This window comes from Opisthocomus hoazin, chromosome 2, assembly GCF_030867145.1.
Source record: "Opisthocomus hoazin isolate bOpiHoa1 chromosome 2, bOpiHoa1.hap1, whole genome shotgun sequence".
NCBI lineage: Eukaryota > Metazoa > Chordata > Aves > Opisthocomiformes > Opisthocomidae > Opisthocomus > Opisthocomus hoazin.
Genome location: NC_134415.1, coordinates 103,204,053 through 103,230,278, shown reverse-complemented (window position 1 = coordinate 103,230,278; position 26,226 = coordinate 103,204,053). Strand labels below are relative to the sequence as shown.

The 26,226-nt window shown below is 40.3% G+C and overlaps 1 protein-coding gene and 1 long non-coding RNA gene across 5 annotated transcripts; one reads left to right on the top strand and one right to left on the bottom strand.

The window, feature by feature from the left end:
* Nucleotides 1–2,183: 2,183 nt before the first annotated feature.
* RAB23 (RAB23, member RAS oncogene family) lies at nucleotides 2,184–17,355 on the bottom strand. Of its 4 annotated transcripts, none has more exons than XM_075414616.1 (7): nucleotides 17,268–17,355; nucleotides 14,964–15,164; nucleotides 14,038–14,123; nucleotides 8,283–8,439; nucleotides 6,683–6,765; nucleotides 5,302–5,394; nucleotides 2,184–4,449 (listed from the first exon to the last, which is right to left on the bottom strand). In XM_075414616.1, the coding sequence occupies exons 2-7, from the start codon at nucleotides 15,116–15,118 to the stop codon at nucleotides 4,310–4,312; spliced, it is 714 nt and encodes a 237-aa protein (XP_075270731.1). In that variant the 5' UTR covers nucleotides 15,119–15,164; nucleotides 17,268–17,355; the 3' UTR covers nucleotides 2,184–4,309. The 4 variants fall into 4 exon arrangements, with proteins under 4 accessions (XP_075270731.1, XP_075270733.1, XP_075270730.1 ...); XM_075414618.1 differs by having other exon boundaries at nucleotides 14,964–15,200; nucleotides 17,268–17,339; XM_075414615.1 differs by lacking the exon at nucleotides 17,268–17,355 and adding an exon at nucleotides 16,875–17,139 and having other exon boundaries at nucleotides 14,964–15,200.
* On the top strand, nucleotides 17,322–23,679 carry LOC142360609 (uncharacterized). Its single transcript, XR_012763244.1, has 5 exons — nucleotides 17,322–17,432; nucleotides 17,538–17,706; nucleotides 18,362–18,427; nucleotides 19,958–20,012; nucleotides 21,749–23,679. It is a non-coding gene; the product is annotated as an uncharacterized LOC142360609 (long non-coding RNA).
* The last annotated feature ends 2,547 nt before the right edge of the window (nucleotides 23,680–26,226 follow it).

Here is a 26,226-nt window from a genome sequence, read left to right as displayed (position 1 = left end):
TTAGTAACAATGCATCTTTATCCTCGCACTGAGAGCAGTATTTCTCCTGGTCCAGATTAATTTTTAGTTTTTTTGACCAACTTCAGTCGGCTCTGCTGAACACCATTTCTCTCAGTAAGAGAAGAAAGAATACTCACTCCACAAGCTCTTCACCAGTATTACCCTACCACGAGAAACCTGAGAATAAGTCTAGCTCAGGACTGGGACTCCCCTTGGCTCACACCGAACACTTCTTCCACGCGGAACTGTGGGAAAGCTGCTCTTGCTCTGTTACAGCACCTTTCATCTCAAATCTTAACATTACTGCATTTTTTCTTTTATAATTTTGATAACCTGTTTGGATGCCATATTTACCAGAGGAGTATTTTTTTCTGCCAGTACTATTTGGGCATTAAAAAGAAGATGTGCATGACTGCTGCTTGCTACGACAAGCCGGGAAGGTCGCTGGGATGGGCTCCCAGCTGCTGGGCCACGCTTTGCTCTCTGCGCTCGGGCGCTGCAGCTGCGTTACGCTCAGAAAGCAGCAGGGGCTTCGGTACCGGCACTGGGGTCCAAGCAGCAGGTGCGCTGGTTTGCTGTTGGACTGAACTCCCATAGGAGGGTTCCGCAGTGCCAAGAACTACTTCTGCCGTTGACTGGTAGCTATCGCCTTCAGCCGATGAGTTAGCGGGTGCAACGCGCAGGCTGACGGAGCGTTACGCACGGAGCCCTGCCTAACCTCCCGGCAGTACAAGGGGTTCAGCTGCTCGGTTCCCTTTAGTACGACACACATCTACGGAAGCGATGCAAAGGAAAGTTACGTGTCAGACAGGCTGTAGCCCAATAATGGACAGAAAAAGAACGACAAATTTTACTGAAGCATAAAAAAATGAAACAGGAAATGAGACTTGGTAATTCAGGCATTTTGACTAAAAAAGGTAAGCGTTGCCTTACAAAACACTGAAAATAAGAAAGCTCCAAAATTGTCTTAAGTGGAATATTTAATTTTTTTTAAATTAACCACACACACACAAGCACAAAAATCTTAGTGTGATCAGTCTTACAACTTTGAGACTTGTTATTTCCAGCTGGAAATACATCGCTAGCATTACTGCTTTGCACCGAACAATGCCCCGCTTACTGGGTGCACACCCATTCACTGAATGGATACAACACAGGAGGGACGGATGCTTTAGTGCCAGACTCTTCAGTCAATGCTTCTTCCACTACAGCATTAACCATCACTGACGTTTTCTACTAGTGGTAGCACTATCAGCTGAAAGCAAAGAATTCTGGCAAGATTCGGCCAATTCAGCCAACGAGCTATCCCAGGGATAGCAACAGGCAGGCCGGGAGTGCAGCGAGCTCAGTCTGACACAACAAAGCGCCGTGTCTCGTGGCAGGAACACCTGCGGCTCCTAACCCGGGATGCCCGCCTGCCACAGGAGTAGCAGAGGGCTGCAGCCTCTTCCACAGGCAGGAACACAGATGCGCACAGAAGGGTGTCTGTTACCAGCCCTGCCCCTGGAGGTTTCGGTAACGAAAACATACGGCATTTTCATGAGAACACTTTGAGAATGGGGCAATGCTGACAATAAAAATTATTCACAAGGGACAAAACGAGGGCTGAACGTTTAGGCACGTCTCTTCATCCCATAGGCAGAAGTTTCTCCCACTGAACAGTGATGCGAATACCTAAGGATTCCTGCAATGTGCAAGTCACCGGGTTCGCATCACACACTAACCCCAGCAGGATAAAAATCAAACTTTCAAGCAGTGTACATGCAGAGCACTCTCCAGAAACACACTGATTTGGACAGTCTCCATCTCAGTCGCACTGGAGAGCAAGCACTGCAAAGTCACACCAAAGAAAGAGCCACTTCAGATTTAAGATGGGAATGAAATGAAAACTCAATGTCACCCCATGCTGCAAATATATACTCCTACGTTAAAGTATGCGTACTGAATTTCAACATACCCCAAATTTAGCAAGTCTATCAAGTATCCACCTAGGAAAATTTCTACTGAGTTTTAGTCCTTAAAAGAGTTGTTTGTAACAACAGACCTTAAGTACAAATGGCTTATGTAATAGTACAATGTCTACAGTATAACGTTTAATAGTACAAATGGTCATTATATGTAATAAAGACTTATTTTTCAGTACTCAACAAAGTCAAACAAGGCAAAAAAGATGCTTCAGACACTTTGTGGTTTTGTTTCTTGTTCAAGAAAAATGAATTAAAAAAAAGTGAAACCAGCAGACAGACATGTAGAAGTTCCCATATGAAAACCAGTTGTTAAAATTCTTCACGCCTACACTCTGTCGTACATCCTGAAGCTGTAAGGTGGCCCCATGATGTCCAGTCAGAGTCTCATCCTCGGCACCTTACTTCTCAAATTGCTAAGACGGATAGGACTCGACTCCATTTATACATACATAAAGTGATTAAATGCACTTGTTAAAAAACTAAAGGCCTTTATCCAAGAGAAAACACAGGAAACATTACAGTGAAGAGCACACAGCTTTGATGCAACAGCAAAGGGGATCGGGAGCCTCGAAGGCCGCCTTCTTGCCAGCAACAGGAGATGCTCCTACAGCTCGTCAAAGAAACAACCGTACTCGGTAGAAAGTGTGATGCAGTAAACATCAAATACAGAGTTCAGAGATCTTTAGTGTTTGTGCATAACTTGCCACCCGCTTCTCTCCCTGCAAACAGCAGGGAAAATGAGTACGCTTCAGGTTTCACACTCATTGACTTAGGAACAAAGTCAGTCAAGCTTCCTACATGAGTTCACACAGTGAAAAGTCCTTCCTCCAAAAATATACAGGATCACTTGACTCCTTTTCATTCTCATACACCATTTAAAAAAAACTATTTTAAAACTCTGATTTTTTTCAAGCAGCATATTTTGCATTCATCACTGGCAAGTTTGTTGTAGAAATCCTAGAAAGTTAAAATCATATCATACCATACAAAAACATGTAAACAAAATGGATATTTTTTTAAAAGGCATGCATGCTCTTGAAGAGGATTAAAATGTGTTTATTTTTGGTCAATAAAGATACCTTGCTTAGCATTTTTAAAAGCACCTTAGTGATTTAGGAGCCTAAGCCCAAATAACTAATTTAGATTTGGGCTCCCGAACATCTAAATCAATTCTGTAAAATTACTTAAGCACTTTGAAAAATTTTTGCCATGTCTTCAATCTTGCAGAATTAAGATTTTCTGTAACCAGCAGCTAAAACCATTCAAGAATGTGTCATTAATGTCATGAAGTCATCAGCAGCAATTTTTTGGATCCTCCATAACTAACTTTATGGTATCTATGAAAAATTTTTCCAAGGAAGATAAGTATTTTGTGACCCCACTTTGCAAGTTCCTTTTTCATAGACCACAGAGGATACAACAATCAAATTTGAACAGGAATGTGATTATATTCTATGTTCCTTCTGAACAGATATCAGCATCAAAGACTCTGTTATTTGTTCGACCTGTTAAGACTGAGAAAGACAAACTTACAAAAACATCTGTAGCACAGCATTAGTTAAAAAGAAGGAGCATTTTTGGCACCATCCATTTTTAAATCTAAACTTTTAGGCCCAAAGTATAGCAAGTTAAACATACACAGTGGCAGCTGGGAAAGCCTCATCTGGAATGCAACACTTTTAAAGGAAAATTTTTGGGGGAAGATGCTATTTGATGATCATTAGCTGATCTCCGAGTAACGTATACACTGGAATTTAGCCTAGATATTCATACCAAATGTTCAGATATATACCTTAGCACTCATATATAAAATAGGAGTATACTGCACCAACAGAACTGCCAGAATCCACATTAATATAGTCAGGCATAAAATGTAGTGTCTTCTTTTTGCTCTTCATTTATCTTCTTAGCTTCCCAACTAACCAATTCTAACATTTTCTTTGAAATTTAGCTGCAAGGTTGCTACTTTACCTTGGGCCATAGTGTTATGGTCTGTACCTATACTTGTAAGTACGATCCTTATGTTAAATGTGCTTCGCAAGTCAGCAATACCTAGTTCATAGCTCTGTAAATAATTCCTTGGAAAAGGAGAAGCTTGCCTAATTTTTACAAAGTGCATGGGGCAGCCACGGGTGTGTGCTTTGCCACCAGGTGTCTCACTCCACACACCAAAAAACACGGCATCAGCAAGTTTGTATAAATCCGCCCTCTACCAAGGATCCCGTAGGCACAGGATTCGCTAAAGCGCTGGTAAAAATACCTCTACGGCTGGCTTTATTCTGCACGCAACTGCACAACTTCACCCAGTTCACTGCCTTGGTTTGTCTTCCTCCGAAAGCGCTCTAAGGTATGCTGCAGTTGCTAAAAGGACTTCTGGTTTTCTTGGTCCTCTGTTTGTTTGGTCGAAGGTTGATGACATCCCCACCATTAAGAGTGCTAGAATTTTGGTTGGAGTGACTTCCACCAGCCGTATTAAAAACACCTACAGAATTTACAGACAAGAAGAGCGTTTGTATTTCTTTACTACCTGCAGCACAATACATTAACACTTAAGACACAACGCTTACTAAGGCATGTAAGTGCACCTCAAATGCATACTCTAGTTTTTAAAGGCTTTATCTATTTCTGGATCAGTTTTGCAGATAAAGTTGAAGTAGAGCCAGCTGGCATTACTATCGGGGCAGTATTTACAGCTGGTAATTGAAGGGCAGCACACGCACTCATCTGCGTATGTGTATGCTACTAATTGCACGGTAACAAAGTTCTGGTTACTTGAGTAATATAATAAACGAGAAAAACATGACAATTTTGAAGTCAGAAACCTTACTGAGATAAAGGTAAGGAAAAAGCCTGAATAAAAAGGGAGTGCTTTAAGCAAAATAAATGAACTGACTCAGAAATGCTTTAAAGAAGGACTACAGAAGTCCAGTGCTCCCTTACAAAAAGCAGTTTACAAAGACCTTCTGATTACATGCCAGATTCTTTCATCGTGAGTCTCTTGTATATCCACACCAAGATGAGTAACACCGACACTAATTACATTTAAAAACCCAACAAGCAGCCTTTCTCAAGTCCTTACACAATGTTTGTTTAAACAGATTTAATAAAAGGGCACTTGCCAGACTTTAGCTAGAAACTTTAGTACATCAGTTTGACAATCTTGTACCTTCAGAGTCATAAAGTTATTTTACAGAAGGAAAGCAGACAATATCTTTAGCAAGGTAATAATTGGACCCTGATTCACCTTGTATTAACTCCATAAGGAAACAGACGAGACAATAAGCTTTGATGGCACAAAATACTGTTTTTTGGTTTTCTATTACAGTATACGTACCAATCTTATTACTGCTTGTATGTACTAGTTCTGGATCTTCAGCTGTTTGTTGCTTGAGCCTTTGAAGATACTTATCAGCCAAATACTTAAAAACTGAAATGTTAAAAAGAAAAAAGGTACTTCAGCGTATGCTTAAAAATAATCTTCATGTCAATAATACCTTCATATCCAAATTCTGCATGGTGTCAGAAGTGCATTCAACACCACAGGTTTAGCGTGATCTGGTTAAGCGATTCTCTCTCGGCAGGCCTATGTACCTGAGCAGAATCCGGGTGAGCCCAGTGCCCACCCAGGTCTTACAGTTTGCAGTACTAGGGTCCTACAGAGCAGACAGAAACATCTCAATGCTCCTGTAGCAAAGCTGGCACACACATCTTGTCAAATGTTCCAATTCATGCAGCTTGTAACTTTCTAAAATTATGTAGGAATTTAATATATATAGTTTTTTACAAGAAGCCTTAGAATAATAGCAGTCGTGTAAAGTAAGGCTATTAATAAAACTTGACAGCAACATTTTTTTAATTAACTAATCCTACCCTCATTCGTATCAGTGTATAGAAAGTCTGCCCAGGATTCTGAAAAAATCTACAACTATAGAGGAATTTTCAGAACCTATATATATTACTGTTATTTACATTTGTAATTAATAGCTCATGTAAAGATGATACAGAAACATTTTACATTTTCTCTTGTAGATGTTTTTTTCCCCCGAAGTGAACGACATTAACAGAGGAGAAACAATCAGTTTACTATTAAGTTTGTCTGATAAAATATAAGTTATCAGAGATGATAATTCATGATTATTCAAACCTACCCCACATAAGATAGTGACTGAATTTTATACAGTACTCTTACGAAATTAAATATATACACTAAAAAGCGATACTTGAGAACTCATAAAATATTATCAGTAGACAAAAGACTGCAAGAGATCCAGTCTTTTAATGTACTTTACTCAAATACAACTGAACTATGAAATAATTGTATATATCCATTATTTATTAGCTACTAACAATTACAAAATAATCTGTTCAACAATTTGTATATTGTAATAGCTGAACTTCTACACATCATTTCTGTACAAGCTCAGTGCTTCCTGACAGTCACTAGAACTCAGCAGCCTTAACACACAGGCACTTCTAAATACTGAAGCTATGCACCGTTTGGGGAAGAGCAAGGAAAGACACACACAAAGAAACAGGCCCAACACACTGACACCAAGAATTCTAGCTATGTTTAAAGCGTGCTGCTAAGAAATACAAAAAGGATTGCCAACAGCATGCGACAACATGGGAAGTAACAGATCAGCTCCGAACTAGAGAGGTGTACAGTGCTGCACAGCGGAGGGCAGGACAGACACCGACTCTGCTGCGACTCGTACCTTCAGTGACGTTCAGGTCTTCCTTCACAGATGCTCGGTAGAACCTTAATTTCAGCTTTTTTGCCAGTGCTTCTGCCTCTTCACTGCACAATGGAAGAAGATTTTGTAAATACTGATTTGTATTATTTGTCAGCATTTATTCTTGCAGGCGGAATGCTTTGCGGTAAGTTAAACATGGCAAGATGGGTTAAGAAACTCAGTCAAAAAGTACCTGATCCTCCATTTCTTTACCGTATCTCCACTATAACAAGAAGGTATTTTACATGTAGTTTCTTTATGACCAAAAGTAATTGCTTTTCAATATTTATTGACTTCACTAAAATTTCCCAAGGGTTCAAAGACAGGTGTCAGTAAAACCAAAAGGAAGGAGGCTGTCATTAACAGCACTAGAATCAGAACAAATACCACTGCAAAGTCAAAGCAACAGCAAAAAAGTAATCCTTAAGTGTATTTTAATAAAGCAGCAGACCATGCAATCAGATGAGTGCAGAGATGAAATCAAGGATTACTTTTTTCTGTGAAGCGAAAGAGAGCTGTGCTACATTTTAAGGAAAAGCTGACAAAACTTATGAAAATTTCACCAAGGCAAATCGCGTCATCAGAACAATGAAGTTACTGAGGCAGATGGAGTATTCCGAGAGCAAAACCTAAGTGACATACCATGAATAAAGGAGGAGTTCAAACGCAATTTTGCTTTTCCTTTGAAAAATCCTCAGTATTCTTTGCAGAGGGAGTAGAAGCTGATTTATGCCATCAATGATAGCAAACAGAGAACAAAGAAAGCCAGTGCAGGAAACACAAAAAGAAGAAATAATTTAAGTCTTTCAGGAAGATGGTAGAAATAAAGAGGTGGAGAATGATCAGCTTCATCATGCAGTATTTTCTACATTCATGCGTGCTGCGGTAAATAAAAGTTAGCATTTCTTAAGCTGATTTGTGGAAAGAAGGAAATCAGTCATATATACAAAGGCAGAATGAACTGACAGTAACATCTGTAAAGAAAAATATAGTGAAGAAGGATCAGCACCATGCAGTTTGACAATATTAACAGATACATATTTCTATTAGTTATAATGCTTTGATAAAAATGAGCAATAAAAATAAAGCAAAGCAAAGAATATTAAGATACTTTATCAACAACGTGTTTAATACTTCTTCCTCATTTTAGCAAGCATTCACTAGCCAAACTAGACAACATAACTTTGCTGGTGCACAACACAGTTTAACCATAACTGTAAATTTTAACAGGACAGCAAATTTACAGGTTCAGAATTTCTGACTAAAAAAAAGCGAGTGAATCGTATCATGGCACAACCAAACTCTTCATGCTATTCCTCTGTTTTTTTGGCTGACACTTCACAAGGTGGCGTGAAGCAAACAGAAAGCTCCCAGCTTGGCAAGTACCTCTGCCCAAGTAACTATACTCATGCAGCAATACCTGTCACCTCTGCTTCTAGGGCATGTTTTGATGCAGGGCATACGTTTGACAGCCTAGATATCGTTAAATCTTCACCAGAAACTCTCACAGAATTTTTTTTTTAAATGTCTGTATACAGGTGGCATATATTGTTCTTTAAAAACAGTAAGATAGAATTCCTACTTCTTTATACAAGAGTCATCAAGAAGATCAATCTTATTCTGCACAAGAACTGTGGGAATGTCTCCAACTTCAGTCACAACTTTCTCCTTCCAGGTAGGGATTGCTTTGAAGGACTCTCTGTCAGTTGTAGAAAACACAAGAACACATGCTTGGGCTCCTGAAAATATATAAATCAATTACAAATACAAATAAATACAAATCAACCAACAAACATTTAAAAAAAAAAAATCATATGGAATGTATTTCAAATATGAGGGATTTTTCAAGTTTCTCCCATAAAAGTGCACTTTCACCACCAGCTTGTGTCAAACCAGCGGTCATATATTCCCCAAATGAAAGCAGACTGCCATATTATTTCGATCATTATACCCACTCTCCATGACAGCTACAGGTCTGTTACCTTTCACGGTATTTCCAACAAGGTGCATGTATACAGGGGAAAGTGGTAAGAGGGGCTGTGGAAAGGCTGGAAGAAGGGAAAGGGAGGTTTTCTCACTGCTCACTGTTTTCCAGACAGGTTAATGGAGGCCAGAAGGCAAATATTTTTCCCTTTGCAGTATCTGTAAAGCACACTTCACATTATTCTCTGCGCTACAGTAATTTGGATTTTAAAAAGAAGAAAACTTCAAAGTTTTCAGAGAAAGTTTTGACTATTTCAAGTACATTGTTTTGTAGCTTTTTGGAGAAAATAAATGTATTTCTAATTCATACTCATTGTATCACAGCACTATGATAAATTATACAAAATGTTTTGTACCACTTTTATTATGGTTTTGTAACAGCCTCAGCAAACAATAGTTAAAACCCATGGATACTGAGAAGGTACTTCCACACTTGAAATACCAGTTAGTGGTCTTTGGACTGTCCAGTAGCCCTTTATTATCTTCAAGAAACTACTTTTCTTTGCACATAAACACATGGAGAAACACTTTATAATTTATATTCCTTCAATATACTTGATATTTAGTAACAGAATGTAAAAGGAATAGCTAGCTAATGTCTTTGAGACTCTGGTATTATCTTGTGGCGAACAGCCCAATCTAATTACATATAGCATGAAAAATTATTTCATCAGCATGAATTTTCTTTTATCTATGAGTTTCACCAAGTATCTTCCATTCCTGTATTCTGTTTGTTTTTGCATTTCTTTGACACAAAGCACTCAAGTTCTTTTATTAGGTTGCCTTTTATTTATCTTTTCAAAGCCAAGTTCAGCCTATCTTTACAAAAGTTTTCCTAAGCTCTTTAACATTCTTTCACATGCCATTAAGACCCTTCTGCTACAGTTTTATACAGAATAATAACTGCCCTCAGAATTTCCAGTCAGGCTCAACCAATAAAACAGCAGCAATGTAGTCTTCCATGATTTTCCCTACTACTTGTGTTCTAAAATGTTGGTTTTTTTCCCTAATGTCCACACCACATTCTAACGTATGGCCTGCTCTAGGTGACCCTGCTTTGGCAGGGGGGTTGGACTAGATGATCCACAGAGGTCCCTTCCAACTCCTAACATTCTGTGATTCTGTATCCAATTCTTCGGATGCAATTCCACTTAGAATCCTGTGAGACAGATGTAAAATTAAGTAGTATTTCCAAAGCAGGTTACTTAGCATTTGCCAATGCTGAATTTAACGTTATTGTCTTGCAGTCTAGTTTAATAAAGCCTCTCAAGTTCTTTGCTTTACTAAAGATAAGAATATTTATTAAAAGATTCTCACTATCTGTAAATGTCATCTTGTTCAGTTTTAAGACCAAGAAGCCCATTGTGAAATTTCCACTCTAAGGCATTTTCACTTCATCTCTCTCCTTCCACCCATTCCTTCTGAATGCTAAAACACAGCGACAACTAGGCAATAATAAGTTTAGAGGGAAAAGTCTTAGTACGTGGCAGGTAAAAAGAGAGTGACTTGCAACATTAGACCTCCTTACTCAATTCAGATATAATACAAGCAGAATGCAGTGGACAGGAACAGTAAAAGTAACTCAGCTTGGCCATATTGCTTTTTAAAGAGAATTACACGACAGGCTCTAGTTAGGAATCGAACAGAAATATTTTGAGGACCTTCAAGATTCTGACATTTAAAAGTTGTTACCAGGATGTTAACAAACAACAGTAAACAAAAGTGTCTTTCCTCATCAAGAGATATACCCATGTATCATCAATGACAAATTCTATACGCATATTCTGTATGTAATTGTGTATTTCCACATCTTCTGAAGGTTTTGATTGCTGGATTGTAAGAAATATCACAATTTAGTAATCCAACAACCTTGCAAAATGCTTATTTAAGAAGACAACAATAGGAGTATTCTTCTCAGGCTCAATTCAAAACAATACCAAATGTGATCTTTCTGAAAGTATACTTCAGTATGGTGCAAAAGTTAGTATGGCAACAGAGTTCACCAGAAGATGCTGCAGGGCAGAAATCTTACTAGGAAAGTTATTTTCACCTCCTAAGAATATTGCTAGATACTCAATATTTTTATTTAGAACATAACCAAATTTAAGAAATTACAATGTCCATGGAGGAGCTCTAAGGAGGAAAAAAAAACCCGAAAAAAGGCAAAACCCAGGATTTTGGCATTTGAAGCACCCTTCTGTATGCAGTGACTGACAGTATTCAAGAGTCAGTAACATTATTATCTCACTCATCTGCTCCAAACGGAGTCATACACCACCTCTGTCATGCAACAGATTGCGTACAACAACAGACACCGGCAGCAAAGACGCAGGTTAATGTCAGACAGGAGCATAACAGCTAAAACCAGGATGTTCTCGATGAATATTTTAAACCAAAGTTCTTTTGTAGGAAGTTGCTTCGTAAAGCTACTTTAAGGTACTGAAGAATGGACACTGGATATTTTGTGTGCAACTACTGCTTTGAAAACCCCTATGTCTTTATTTTAAAAAGGTTCCAACTGGCTGCCGAATCACTGATATAATATTCCTACCTAGACTCATGCAGAAAAAGTTAAGAGTGTAGTACTTGATTCAAGTAGAGCATGACCTTGTCAGCTGAGGAGGTCCCAAAGATCCTCAGCAGACTATCCCATCCTCATAGACTCCCTAACAGTATTTTCTCCTTTCATAATGATACATAGCGTATGTAATAGAAAATATGTACAGAAATTCCTTGCCATAAGCAGTCTCACACAGGGCTCTATACTTAGCACCTATTTGTTTCACTCTTCTGTTCTTTGCCTCAGCTTTTTCAGGCCATGACAGAAAACACATTCAGTATAAAACTGATGGTGGCTCCTTCAACCTTGAACTGAGACAGAATGCAAGGCCAATTGGTATCACCATCCAGACGTTCTTGCTTATTGTCGATGTTCTAACTGCTGTGGATCCTGGCTGTCTTTACCACACTTAGCTTAGCAGGGTTTAAGGTCTCACTAACCGTATGCAAAAGAGGGAGAAGGCTGTCTTGCTCCAAAGACAGAACAGAACAGTCTTGCAGCCCTCCCATTACCATAGTTACTACATCCAAAAGTGGTTGACAAGTGCAAGCCTGAGCAATGCTATGAAGACTTTGGAAATATGGAGTCTAACTATTGTGTAACAAAATGAGGAGCCTGAGAATTTGACAGCAACTGAATAACAGACTAATGAGCAAGACTTCTGTTTTCCATCAAAAACCTCGCAAGGGTCTACTCAAGATACCAGGGATAGCAGATGGAAGAGGACGCATGCACGAAGAACTGATCAAATACTGCTTTGGGAAACATCTGTAACATGGACACAACACATGGTGCTGCTAATGACAGTCACTTGTGTGTGTGCTTAGCATATAAATGAAGTACCTAGCGATTATAAAATGTGACTTCCATTGGATAGGAACTGGTAGGATGCATGATACAACATAAAAAAAGAAATTATTAAATAGATACAGAGCTTCTTTCAACTCTTGGAAGTTATGCTGCTAGACTCCCTGCGTGGTATGACCATGGCCATGCAGCTGCATGGGCTGCACATATTCACCTGTACACAGAAAACCACACGGCAAATCGACGGTCAGCTCCAATTTTGTTTCTCTGCAAGGCTGAAAGAATTTGGTCCCTGGACAAGAAGGGCTTGGAAACAGGCAGGTGATCCCTGAAGAACTGACAATACACAAGGTTCCAGAAGAGTACGTAAGCCCCAGTGTAATGATAGTGAGACAGTGACCTCTGGGAGAGGCAGACCTTGAAGTAACAGCCAGCATCTATCTTACCTACCTTAGAGGCATCCTCCCCTTACCAGCAATAATTGGCAATGAAATCCTTGCATTTCCAACATAAGCTTGAGGTTTTGCTTCCATAATATTGTGCTTGCAGACCTGAAGCTAAACCAGAATTGCATTCCAGGCTCTTACAATTTCCCTTGTCCTTCATGAGTCAAAGTCTAGTGCAGAACAGTCACTGTAGCTAATAGCTTGAACTGTGAATATATCCATCATGCTGTCTACAATGTATATCCACAGGATGACTACGTCCTATTTCACAGCAGCCCCTTCAGTACAAAGATCTTGAAGGCAGAGATCTAACTGCACTATGCTGGACATGAGTCATGACCAAGATTTCAAGATACTCAAGATACGTGGCAAGTGAGCTCGGTAAGTGTACTTTAAAGTTCTTCTGAACACTCCATATTTTAACATACCAGTCCCACTAAATAGAAGAAAAAGACTCTGGCTTGGAACAATGCAGGAGAGCAAAGCACACAAGAGAACTGAAGGCCAGGAGAGTAAAAAGGAAGCTCCAAGAGAATCAAGTACTACCTTCTAAAATTCATATGCTCGACTTGTCAGCTGTAAAATAATAGAACGATCTATTTCCACATTAGGATAAAACGAAATATGAAAAGAAATACCTTTCTCTGAAGAAATGGTAATCATCAATTACGAGTGACAACCAGACATACTACAAATCCCCCTCCCATTAGCTGCCAAAAATGATCATGAAATATAAGGTCAGAGGACTATACTACCCTGAAACAGCATGGCATAACTGTTTTTTCATCTCTAAATGAGATAATTTTTCTAAGATTTTATACTATAGTGATATATTTTTCCTAGCCATCAGGTAATTAGCTTGACAAGAACCAAACGATGGAATCTTTGCCAAGTCATATCTCTCGTGTTAAAAAACAAAAAGGAAAGATTTTCACAACCATTGTTAAATTATATGCAAAGAAAGCCTAAGTACGCAGTTTGTAACTAGCTAAACAGATAATCTACCTTTATATGACTGAGACTTCTACTTTATGAAGTAAATACGCTTTCCTTGTCACTCTGTTAATATGTTCAAGGCAGTCTGTACTAGCAAGAGAACTGTCATGCCTAGTAAACTGTCTTTCTAGGATGACTGGTGAATTTTTCTTCCTTTGGATTAATTTCTAAGTGCCTCAGCCATAGTTCTTGGAACATTTACAAATATATGTCTTACAGAAGTAATGAAACACTTTTAGAGGGAAAAATATAATTTTACATTTGACTGTCTGAATGGGTACATTCTGCACAGTTTCTATGCAGATATTTCTCTCATTTTGTTCTATGTTTTTGCATTCTGCACAGTGTGACAATTAAGGCAAGGATCTTACATGAAGGTGAGAACCATTTAAGAACTGAGAAAGGTGAACTAAAATGCTTTGCACACACACGAAATAACTAAAATTCTTAATACAGAGATAGAAAAATATCTTAGAGATGTGCAGACAAAAAAAAAAAATCACCACACAAAACGAACTGCCAAATAACAAACATGGTATTTTCACCTCTATAGTAGGCCTTAGTTATTGCATCAAATTCTTCTTGACCCGCAGTGTCCCATAACATTAGCCTGACATCTTCATCATTAACTCTGAAATAAACGACAGAGTTTTGTAATCAATACAATGAACCAGAGCAACTCAAAACAACTGACATGGAATTATTTCTATGTCTACAATACAAGAGCAATTCAGTTCAAATTTAACTTGATTTAAATATAACATAACTTAATATTGGTAATGGTTCACCTCTGTTACATGCTATGGCAGTAGTCCCTCAATCACATTACATGCTCTTTCCTGACAATCCACATCACATTTTCTTCTTCCTTTCCTCCTCTTCCTCTACATTTCCCTCTATGAGGAAAAATAATACAGACTTCAAAACAAAACGCAGGTACCTGAATAATGGTCCTTTGGTCTTTTTAGTCAGCTTACAAAATTTATAGAATTTTCTTACTTATTACCACAGTATTTTCCATTTTATCACACATGATTTGGTATTGTCTGCTTATATCACATAAAGAGACTAGCTCTATAGCGTATCTATTTTTTTCCGCGCTCATTTTAACCTATATTGGCTAATAAATTTGTGTAATCATTCTTTCATAAGCACTTCCACTTCCTCCACAAGAAATTCGAAAAAAAAAAAAAATCAACAGGTGGCAGAATACAAAGGAAACTTGTCAAAAAGCTGAGTATGACAGAGCCTCCAAATTTTATTTTTCTTTTGATTTATAATTCTAAATGTTGTATGGGAAACAGAATGACCTAATTTTAGCCCACCATGCAAGAGAGCAAACGACTCCCTTCACTGTGCTTTGGAGACTGCAGGACTTGCTTCAAGCCTTTCTAAATCTTAGGATTACAACAGAACAAAGAAATAGAGGGAATGGTAAAAATCAATAGTATGGCATCTGTTGAATACGTACTGGATTTGTCTTTCCAGGAAATCTACACCAATAGTTTTCTTGTAGTCTTTCGTAAAAATCCCCTTGCAATATCGCTGAATCATACTGGACTTTCCAACAGCTCCATTTCCTACGACCACCACCTTGATGGCCACCTCCATGTCTTCTTCCAACATCTTTGCAGCCCAAGTGACTGCCTAGTGTATTCAGGAAACTATGATTCTGTAAACAAAGTAAATAGCTATGTTCACAAAAAAGCTGTGAATAGAAAGCAAAAGGGAATACGATCACACATTAGGATTCACAAAGATTGCACAATTTATTTCCAGCTCTGCCACAGACTGCTTAAGCAACCTCGGGCCGGTTATTTACAGAATCACAATCACAGAATGGTAGAGGTTGGAAGGGACCTCTGTGGGTCATCTAGTCCAACCCCCCTGCCGAAGCAGGGTCACCTACAGCAGGCTGCACAGGACCTTGTCCAGGTGGGTCTTGAATATCTCCAGAGAAGGAGAATCCACACCCTCCCTGGGCAACCTGTTCCAGGGCTCCGTCACACTCAAAGTCAAGAAGTTCCTCCTCATTTAGCCAGGCTGTAGTTTGATGTGCTGCTTATTAATTGGAAACAAATATAACCGTCCATAAAAATATATCCCTGAAGTGGACGAATGTAGTGTCATATGTTGATTATGTTCCCGACGCTCCCCTGCCAGTACGTACAAGACGCTCAACTGATGAGCTGAGCACACAGCATCAGTCTGAAGCATGGCAGCTTCTAACTTCAGCCGCTGTGCTCTTACATGCAGTTCACATACGACTGCCTAACACCAACACTGATGCTCCGAAGACACAAACCTGTATCATCCTGTGATTGTAGCCCTCGCTCCAGTTCTTACGAACTTGTCTAAAGCTGTCTTTCTGAGGAAGCCGATAAAAAACATCATGAAATGAATTTGTGTGCTCTTATTCATTTAATTTTTGGCGTGCGAGTCAAAACACTAAATGTGTAAATATCAGTGGGTAGTTCTGAAGACAACGCATTTTCCAAAACTCTTTTTCAATGTGAAATTGAATAATTCAGCTGTCTTAAAACATTTTTTAAACGTTTAAACTCGTAAGATAATTTATCTTACCAATACTCAACACACAGGTTATTCACATTCAGAGAGTCTGTACCATCAGCGAATTAGGTGTGACCGCAACCTCGCATCGCACGGCTGCTGCAGGGGAGCCACCGCATTTCCCTCCGACTCAACCTCGCCGGCGTGCGCCGCACACTGCCCGCAGACAACGCCACGCTGCCGCAGGACGCGGACAAAGTTCACAGCGCAAGCGGTTGCAGTGGACACAGAGATTTCTGTATAAACTAAATTTAAACGTATGAAAATGCCTGCTCTGGGTGACCCTGCTTCGGCAGGGGGGTTGGACTAGGTGACCCGCAGAGGTCCCTTCCAACCCCTACCATTCTGAGATTCTGTGAAAATGGAACATAATTTATTTGGCTTACTGTAAAGACATGGCAGTCAAGGTTTGGTGTGGTGATTTTTTTTCCCCCCTGTGAGGAGGAAAGGGAGGCGCACATCAAAGCGATCGCCGCCGCACGGCCCAGCACCCGCAGAGCGGCTGAGCTCCCCCGAGGGGCACGGAGCGGGGAACACCCCCCCCCCCCCCCCCCGCACACCCTGCCCCCGCCGCCCCCTGCGCTGCGCCAGCCGGGCTCCCCCGGGCAGCGGCCGCTTCCGACCGCCCCTCGCACCGCCAACCCCCACGGCCGTGCTCTCCGCGCAGGGGGCTGCCCGCGGCCGCCGCCGCGCTGAGGGGGGAGGCTCGGCCGGCCGCCCCGGCGCCGCTCCCCGCCAGCGCCCTCCCTCCCGCCTCGCAGCTTCCCCAGCCGCCACCGCCGCGTCCCCGATTCCCGCCCGCCCCTCTCACCGAGCCCCGGCGGCGCTCCCTCGGAGGGCGCGGCGGCGGCTCCACCTCAGCGCGGGCGAAGGCGGGAGGCAGGGAAGGAGGGAAGGCGAGAGGAAACCGCTCGCTGGGGACGGCCCAACCCGGACGCACATCCCGGCTCCCCCGCCCGGAAGCGCCGTCAGGACCGGGGGCGCCGCGCAGGGAGGCGCCCGCCCGTCCTCCGCCCCCGCGGCCCCCGGCGGGGAGCGGGCGGGCCGGGAGCCGCTGCCGTGGGGTGGGCGGGCCGCGGGGGCAGCCCGCCTGGTTGTGAGGGGCTGTGGCCGGGGTTCCTGAGGAGCGGTGCGGGCGAGGCCCATCCTGGGTGGATGCGGTCGTCGCTCCTTCGCTCCCTGCCCGGCCGCCTTTGTTCCTCACCTCATCCTCCGTGGAACGCAGAGCTGTGCCGTGACCGTCCGAGGGCTGTCCTCAGGCTGGCTGTCACCGGAGGCGGCGGCCATTCCTCTGGGGAGCTCCTGCTTTTGGTGACCAAGCTGTGACCGCGCCGCGCCTCATGGCGGTCCGCCTGCTCCCACGCTTTATGTAAACAGAATATGACAGGCTTTAGCGTAATTGGAGACGTGATAGTCTTAAGATGTTCCTTTGTTTTGGCGTTTTTTTTTAATAAAAGATGTCCCCTGCTTTCAGATCCCTCTCTTTCCATACGGCGAAGCGCATCTCGTCGGCTGGGGCGGCCTTGAGTTAGAGAGCCCTTCCGCTAACTCCGAGAGAAACGTGTTGCCTGCCCGATGCCAAAGTAGTAGGTCAGAAACACTGTCCTGATGGTACCTCCCGGGTTCATCGTGGGGGACACGAGGTGCGTGGCTGGGGCTCGTCTCGCCGAACATGGGCATTGTCAGTGCTGGTGTGGTGCGGGTGGCCCTCGGATGGCTGTCGTGTAGCTCCCCCAGTGCCCTCCCTTGGCTGGAAAGGCAGCTTGTGGCCACAGCTGTGCCAGATCAGAGGGAACGTGTCCTACCCTAAGTGCCCCAATTTACACAGTAAGTTGGTGACTGCCATAAATAATTTGAGTTTTTAATTTTCTGTTCTTTGAATTCCATGTATTGGGTAATGCTTTCGTGAAGTGTAAGGCTAGAACTTGTACTATGACCTGTCTGTCATATTGGTGATGCGCAGATGTTTCTTTGTGAAACCCCAACAATTCCGTAAGGCTAAACCATTCCAGCACGTCTTAGGGGTATATTGAGAGCAATTCGGGAAACTTTTCTTACGATGTCCCAGGAGGGAAAGAGAACAGTGGAGGAACTGACACACCGATAGATTTCAAGGCTTTAGCGTATATGTGATTTGATGACTCACAATGAGATCAGCCAGCAGTGTGACTTGCTTGCAACTAAAAAATTTTATCTCTTTTGAATTTGTCTGAATTAAAATTCCGGTCACTGGATCTTACTACATCTTTTCACAGAGATTGTCTAGCTCTTACTCTTGGATCTCTTTTCCATTTGCAGGTACCAGGATGCACTAATGAAATCAGCTGTGAAACTTCTTGTCAACAAACTGGATACCCAAGCCCTGTAAGACGCCTGTCACAATGCTAACTTTTCACCATCTAGATGACTTTCTGTGATGCTCCTCTGAATGCTTTCCAGTATTTTGATGTTGTAAGCAGATGTACCAAATTAGGAAGCAAATCATACCGAATTAGTGTTACAGTAGTAGATGTACAGAGGTGAGGCAACTTCCTGCCTTCTACTCTGTATTCCCCTTTACAGACCCCCAAAGGGTCGCGCTAATCCCGTTTGCCGTACCATTTCACCAAAGTTTCCTATTCAGACAGTTTTCGGTACGTTCTCCTGTGATTACTGCTTTCCAATTTTTTTAACATGAGCATATAGCCCATATTCTTTTTTTTCCAGATGTATTGTGATGCAGTCAGCTACAATGAAATTATTTTGTTTGACTGCAAGGCAAATCAAATCAATCTATAACAGGAAAGTAATGCTATCCTTAAATAAAGTCATCTGTTTGTTAACGGCAAGCTTTACATGCATATCATTGTCTGATTAATCAATAAAAATGTTAAGTAATCTTTCACCAAGAGTCCTTGCGAGTCCCATTAGAGTCACTCCTTTTGCTGATATTTCCATAATCACGGCTATGTTTTGAAATCTCTCGGTGAGCCAATTTAATGCATCTGCTGCGTGCCCTGTTTCTTCCACACAGCGTACGCATTTCAGCCAATGCAATCCTGAAAAAAAACCCAAACCAGACAGCAGCTTCTTGATATAATTTGTTTTCTGTGAAAAGATGCTGCGTGCTGGACTTTTAGTCACTATATTTTTGTTAATGGGATGAAAATGTTTCCATTTGTATATGTTTATGTTTTACTAGCTTAAATCCTTTGAAAGTTGGATTTTAATGTAGTTGCTCATATAGAATACCTAGGAGCTGAACCGCATGCTAAGAAGTCATTAAGCTGAAGTAGAGCATACAGGGTCAGAGACACAGGTGAATGGTGATACGCTCCTTCGAGTCACCGGTTCCCATGAGCTCCTAATCTTATGGGGGTGACAGCGGACCTTGGCGTAGCGAGGCATGCTGTGAGCTGCAGTGATTCCCTGTCTCAGGCTTTCTCTCCTCTGTGCTCCACTGCTTGGCAACAAGATCAGGTTAACGCTTGCCAGGAGAGACCATTCTCCACAATTCAGCAACTCGGACTCATAGACGCAAAGCATCTGGACTTTTTGAAAGGTTTGAGTCGGAAGCCAAGGTTTGCCTCTCAAATCTGCTGCCACTGATATTCCTCGTTATTCTTTTCTCTCTCCCTCTCTACCATTACTAAGAGCCTTGCAAATCTGCAGTTCTGACCTACCATTTTCTTCCAACATACTGTCTCTGCTGCAATCACTTATTTTTGTAGATTTTATGTATTGTCCTCTCTATATCAGAAGAACTAATTTTCCAAACAATGCCTGTAAGGAATCACCTGAGTAGCCTAAAATAAAAATGTTCCCAAGCTTTTCATTAGATTCCAGGCTTACATGTCACACCCACTATAGTGTCCTCTCAGAGCAGTTTTATGTTTTCTGTCTTTCATTAAACAGAACCTCTGCTGAAAGCTGGAGAAGAAATATACAGCCCAATGACAGGAATATCTAGGTATGAAAAAAACCACTCACTTGAATGCTACAATGTAAAAGTATCAGTAGCTATGCAGTATCTGTGTAGTATTTTTTTACATGAAGCCTATCTGTGAAATATAAAGTCCCATTTTTTTAATCAATGTTTGCTTGCATTTTTGACACTAGAAATTTATTCTACAAATAATCCAGTTTTGCTTGGCATCTAAATGAAAAACCAGGCAAAAAAAATTTCTTAGAAACCATACCATTTTTCATTGCCATTTATTTTTAATTTTCATACTTTTCATTTATATATAATATTCACGTTTAATTTTTATATATTCCACAGACATATAAAAATATAAACTTTGACTACATTCTTTTTGTATCTTTATGAAACTGATGATCCTATGATACAGTCTGACATTGTCGCTTTGTAATCCCAGGGTTGGGGCTATGTCAACAAGGTCAGAGAAAGTGAGATGTGCTGCACTGAAGTATTTTTACGGCTATTTTTGTAATTCTGACCATACTAATGGTTAAGACTGCAGTTATTAATGCATTGTTACAAAAATCTTAAATATGCCCAAACCAAATGTCACCTATGAGTACAAGTTAATGAGCCTTGAGATGTCAACAGTTCTGAAGACATTTCTAATGCTGAAGGCAACAGTTTCTATTCTTAGGTGTAAATAAAGTAAATAAAACAAGATTAGTTGCTGGCAGCAGTGCTTTTAGGTAATGTTAACCAATATATAATAGTGATGCTGTTGAATTATCAGGTACAAACAGGGCTGTCATGCAATGACTAAGTAGAATTTCTAAATACAGTTATTTCTATTCACTCTACAAAGGCTGATAAAAAAATCAAAATAATTGATCTGTGCTGTATGTTTTTTGAGTAATTAAAAATGTAAAGGAAAGAGAAACAGAAATATTTGAGGACAACATCAGGGCTGAAACACTAAATATTAGATAATTCAGTTATAAGTATTGAAGTATCATGTATAGTTTTAATATTTGCTGTAACTTACTTCATCTGGAAACGCATTTGCCCAAAGAAAATGCTGAAAGCGTTTAAAGTTGTGTGTATTCAGAGTTACTGATAAATCGATATTAGCCGAGTTGTTTGTAGTAATGGACTTTCTTCTCTTTTCCTGCTCTTGCTACTTTAAATATGTATCCAGTGAAGGAAATATAATGGCTGCTCAAGAAAGAAGGGTCTTCCACCAAACAAGAAGGAAATGAAGATATTAACTTTAACTGGGCAATCATTTGAAATTTTTTCCTGGTAGCACAGAACACGCTTATGTAACATTTGACAGACAACGAAGGCACAAAGGCATAGCAAAGGAGGGAGGAACTGAATCAAAATTAGCAATAAAGAGCTTGTTATTAAATATTTGCTATGGCGTTAGCGCCATATTCCCCTGGAAAAGCAGGTTCTGAATACTGCTTAGCAATCTTTCGTGTGATGGATGTCCAAATCAAAATTTCAATGACCAGGGGTCAAAATGAGGAGTGCTAGAAGTAGAAATTATTTGGGGATTAGAAAAAAACCACACACCCTTCTGGTTAAAATTTGCTGCTGAAGGTAGCTGAAGAGAACTGTCTTAATGACAATCACAAGGCTTAGGCAGTCAGATATCTTTATTTGTAATTCATTCCTTTATTTAAATTTGGCAGGATATACAGACTCTTCTGAAGTATTTGGAGAACACAGTGCTTCCTACAGTCAAACAAACTATCAGCTTATTTTTACTTTCTTTTCAGGGAGTGTTGGCTGGAGCATTACATCTGAATTTCCAGAATTTGGAGTGATAGAAAGAAGTTTGAAGTTCACAGTGTTACATTTAGGCACCCAAGTTCATCTAACACCACGTAACAGGCTATGTGAATTTTGGATATATTGAGGACTTACAGCTTTTCTGGAAAAATCTGAGTAACCTAGAAAATCGTTACCTGTATATGTACATGCATGCATACATATATGTATGTACCTTACAGTACATGTGTATATGTTGAATGAAGTATCTTGTGAAAATGTGCTTTTTTACTTCTATATATTTTGTGAATAAACATTTTGACAGCATTTCTGGGAAGAATTAAGCAGCTAGAATAGAAACGAGATACAGGAAGGTGACAATAATCCTGTGAAATTAAAAAGATTCCAATTAACTGACTTCTTAAAACCGTGAAATGTCTAACAGAAAAAAAATTGAAATTATTACTGTAGGGAAATTAGCTTGCTGTTCAACAGCATAAAGTCAAAAGGTCTAAGAAAGTCAGAGGAAAGCAGACACTTCCATCACTTTAGTCTTGAGAACTTCTTGTGAAAATACATACAATTAATTAAAACAAAGCTACCCAGAGACCTAAGCTTTGAAGGGTTTTTCTTGCTACCCACTATCATTTGTAACTGCTGTTCAGACTTTCTGCAGAGCTATATTTTAATCCTCATGTGAAATTAGAGGAAAATGTTCTCGTGATGTGCAAAACCTTCCTCGTGGTAAACTAATACCATTCAGGAACTGGAATCACCAGAATACCATAAGTTATAGTTAAGTGAGGTCGTTCTGAGAGGCAATTATGAGTTTTACAAAGATAGTAATTTGCTTCTTTTCTTCAAAGATACGTTGTCATTCATCAACATTTCGTTTCCCCCACGTTTTTCAAGTTCTCTTTTGAGTCACTGAAGGCTTTATAGAAAATAGATGATTTGAGAAATACCTTGTGCAACCTTATCTCTTTTGTGGCCAAGTCTTGTCAGTCTTTTGGTAATTACACTGGTTTGTGTAGTTTTTGGCTATTACACTGGTAAGTAAGATGTACTTACCAGTGTAATAGCATTTGAAACTTGCAGTGGCAGGAATTAGAAAAAAAAAAAAAAGCATACACATGTGGATCCCTGTAGCTGTACCTATTTGCCTGATTGCCAGATTTTTATTATTTGAAAAATTTTTCAGGGACTGAAATAATTCATAATTGTCACATTAGTAGAAGTGGAAAAAATCAGCTTCGTGTACAATGAGTCATATGCGTGCAAACTATTTTTGAAGTAAGTTAATGTCTTACGTGAGACTGATGTAACCTTATTTTAAACCTGCTCTGTTAGATAGGAGGTGTTAATTTACTGTATTGAGTAGTCAGCATCTTTGTATCCTTATTTTTGGAAGTATTAGTTCTCCACGTTACAAATTTTGCATGCTGACGGGTGTCTTTGCAGACACTTGCTGCTAGAAAGCAGTTTAAATGTGGACTGCCACATTATGTGCTGCTATTCCAGTTCAAGCTGTGAAGTTCAGCCCATTTCAGACAAAAAGAAACAAGCTAACTGTTTGAGATTATCATAAACCAATTTTGTTTCAGGACATGTATTTCTGAAATCAAGACACTGATATCACCATCTGAATAAAGCTTTGAAAGATTGCACTACTACAAAACAGCACAAGTATTTGGGGAAAATATTGCTATGATCTACCACAGTCAGGAAGAGACTTGTGTTTACCATATGTTACAAATTTGTCTATGTGATAGCTCATCTGGTTTCTACTGTGAAATGCCATCTGTCTTGTGCTCAAAATCTATGGCAAAGTAACTCCTGAACTCTTTAACAAAGAGATTGTGGATAAACATTTTGAGATATAGTGCAGATCTGTAGGTATTTTATATTTTTGACTTTATGCAGACATGCAGTTATCTTTCAGCAGAACATGTAACAAAATTAAAATATACAATTGTTAAGATACTACCCTTCTGATGTTTGCAGTTAAAGGAGACCGGTGAGATACTGATGGTGCTCTGACCAGCCACCGGTAGATCATATGGCAGACGTTACCTAATAAAGTATTCCACCTGCAGTTACATCTTAAACATCATAGCACTGTGAGATGAAGGTGTCCTAATATACAAGTTCATAGGTGAAATTGTTGTACATATCAAATAGGATGCTTTTGGCAGAGGTGAAAATGCTCTACTTGGAGAAATGTGAATTTGCTTTCCCCCATGGTTAAGCCAGAAAAATTGCCTGCAGTCATGTAATGGTTTGGGTAATGTGGGATTTCAGAAAGTTGTTTCCTGGAATATGTCAGGACTGAGTTTAGATTGATTTTAGATATGTCTGTAAGTATATTTACAAAATTTAACAGAATCTGTTTTAAAAAAAAAGTAAACTCCACTTATTGTCCTTTTCTTTACATAAACACAAATAAACCTGTTAAATATAAATGAAGATGCCAACACTCCACAAGAGTGAAGCAGGACATTTTGCATTAGAGCAATCAGAAAACTCTCAGGCAGAATATCAAGAAAACCGGTGCAAGGATAATAGGTTAATTTGCTATGAAATCTATACAATTTTACTTCAATTCACACTGGATTAAACTGAATAAATCTGCTGCAAATGAAACAAAACATGGTATTTTATTAAGTGTATAGATGAAGAAGTACCAAATGTTTTAACTTTCCTCGGTAAAATACAATGTTAAAATAAACTGTTGGTATTTTTATGTGAGGCTGTGGTACCTTTGCTCTAGAAGTCCTTTCTAGGGTCTGCCTCACCGCCCTCTAACGAAGATCTCATTTTCTCTGAAACTCCCTTAAACTCTTACGGTCAGCAGAGCCTGAAGCTGAAGTGTGTTAATTCCTGTGGGGAGGGCAACTTGAAGTCACAACTGAACGGTTCCTCACCTGGACTGCGTGGCCTGGCCAGAGCCCACCCCGTGCAGCGTTACTTCTGAGCCTCCAGCGCGGGGTGAGGACGAAGCGGCCTCGCTGGGTTCCGCTCCCTCGGTGGGGCTGCTGGAGCGGGGACTCGGCAGCTGTGGGGGGATGGCAAGGCTCGACCGAATTGCTTGTTGTAGAAAATCCATTTTAAGCTTAGCACACGGTGTCCTTGACAGAACAAGGAATTTAACAAATCAACTCTGCGGTTAGCAAGAATGTGAAAAACAGGTTGCAGCTGGAGAAGAATGAGGGAGTATGGGCGGAGTTGACATTTAGCTGGCTAGCCAATAATGAGCTCTAACTTTGCAATATGTAGTAGCTAATTAATCACTCTATAAATTGTGTAACCAAACTGTAATAAATGAAGCTTGCTTATCACTCACATTGAGTCGGCTGCATTCTTCCGCCGCTTCTCCAGGTTTGCGACCCTCGGGGCAGGACTTAGCCGATCGCCCCGACAGGCAGCCACAGGGGGAACTTGTGTTCGTGACACTCTGCCTGGAAAACCGAGGCACAGATTTGTTTGGGGAGGGGAGCAGAGGGAGGAGAGCTGGAAAGCGTATCTTGGCCACACGTAATTTTAGCGAAAGCTTTGCCGGATAGTTGGGGTACGTATTTAATAAGCCTCCAATTAAGACTAACTTATTTGGGACTAAAAGTGCAGATCATAACAACTGATGAAATGCAAAAATATGCAAAGTCATTAATTGTACTATAAAAATAACAACTCATTTTCTAAGATTTTATTTAGTATTTTATCCAACTAAAATTTGCTTATTCCCTCTAAAGGAGTGAGATAATAATAGAAAAGCAATAAATTAATAAATATACAGTCCTGAGAGCAGTTATGAGTCTTTCTATGCCTACATAGTTATTTCTATTGTTCTCAACATACTGTACATTATAACTTAAAATTCTATAGGCTTATTTTAAATAACCACTGAAAAGAGCTACAAATATGAGTTACTTGATAAAAAAGTTGATTCCTACGTCCTGGTAGCTGACCTGTCATGTGCCTTCTCCATAATGCTGGGGGTTTGTACATTTGCCATCAAGTAACTGTAGATTTCTTAGCATTTTTTGTGTTTATGATTACACAACGTGATGAGCTTGGAGGCAAATTTATGCATATTGAAGCTGGTGTATATGTTTCATCAAAAATGAATTTTCATAAGGAAAAAATTTGCTGTGGGAATGCATTAATTGAGGTAAAATGACATTTGGTCAAACCTTCTCTCTCTGCCCAAGTAACTTGAATCATGTTTTTACCAATATGCTGGAAGGACACACTGGAGGGATAAGAGATTTGAGTTGTCAGGCAGAAGAGGAATGTGAACTAGATTTCAGCTTTCCAAATTGCGGCTCTAAGCACTGGGCCAGCAAGCATAAAGAACTGCCAGGATGCTGCCTCTTGCTTTGTGTGATGCTCACCCGACCATGACTCCTAGGGCAAATGGTGCCTACTGTTCTTGTCCCACTGTCCTTGGGGGCAGGCAGCTCGTAACATAATGGCAAGAGTGGTCTGT

Excerpts from the sequence above, each read along its gene's own strand:
- RAB23 (XM_075414616.1), bottom strand. The coding sequence starts at position 15,118 with ATGTTGGAAGAAGACATGGAGGTGGCCATCAAGGTGGTGGTCGTAGGA. Across the intron at positions 8,440-14,037 it reads AACTAAGGCCTACTATAGAG|GAGCCCAAGCATGTGTTCTT; the intron begins GTGAAAATACCA and ends ATATATTTTCAG. Across the intron at positions 4,450-5,301 it reads TACAAGCAGTAATAAGATTG|GTGTTTTTAATACGGCTGGT; the intron begins GTACGTATACTG and ends TAAATTCTGTAG.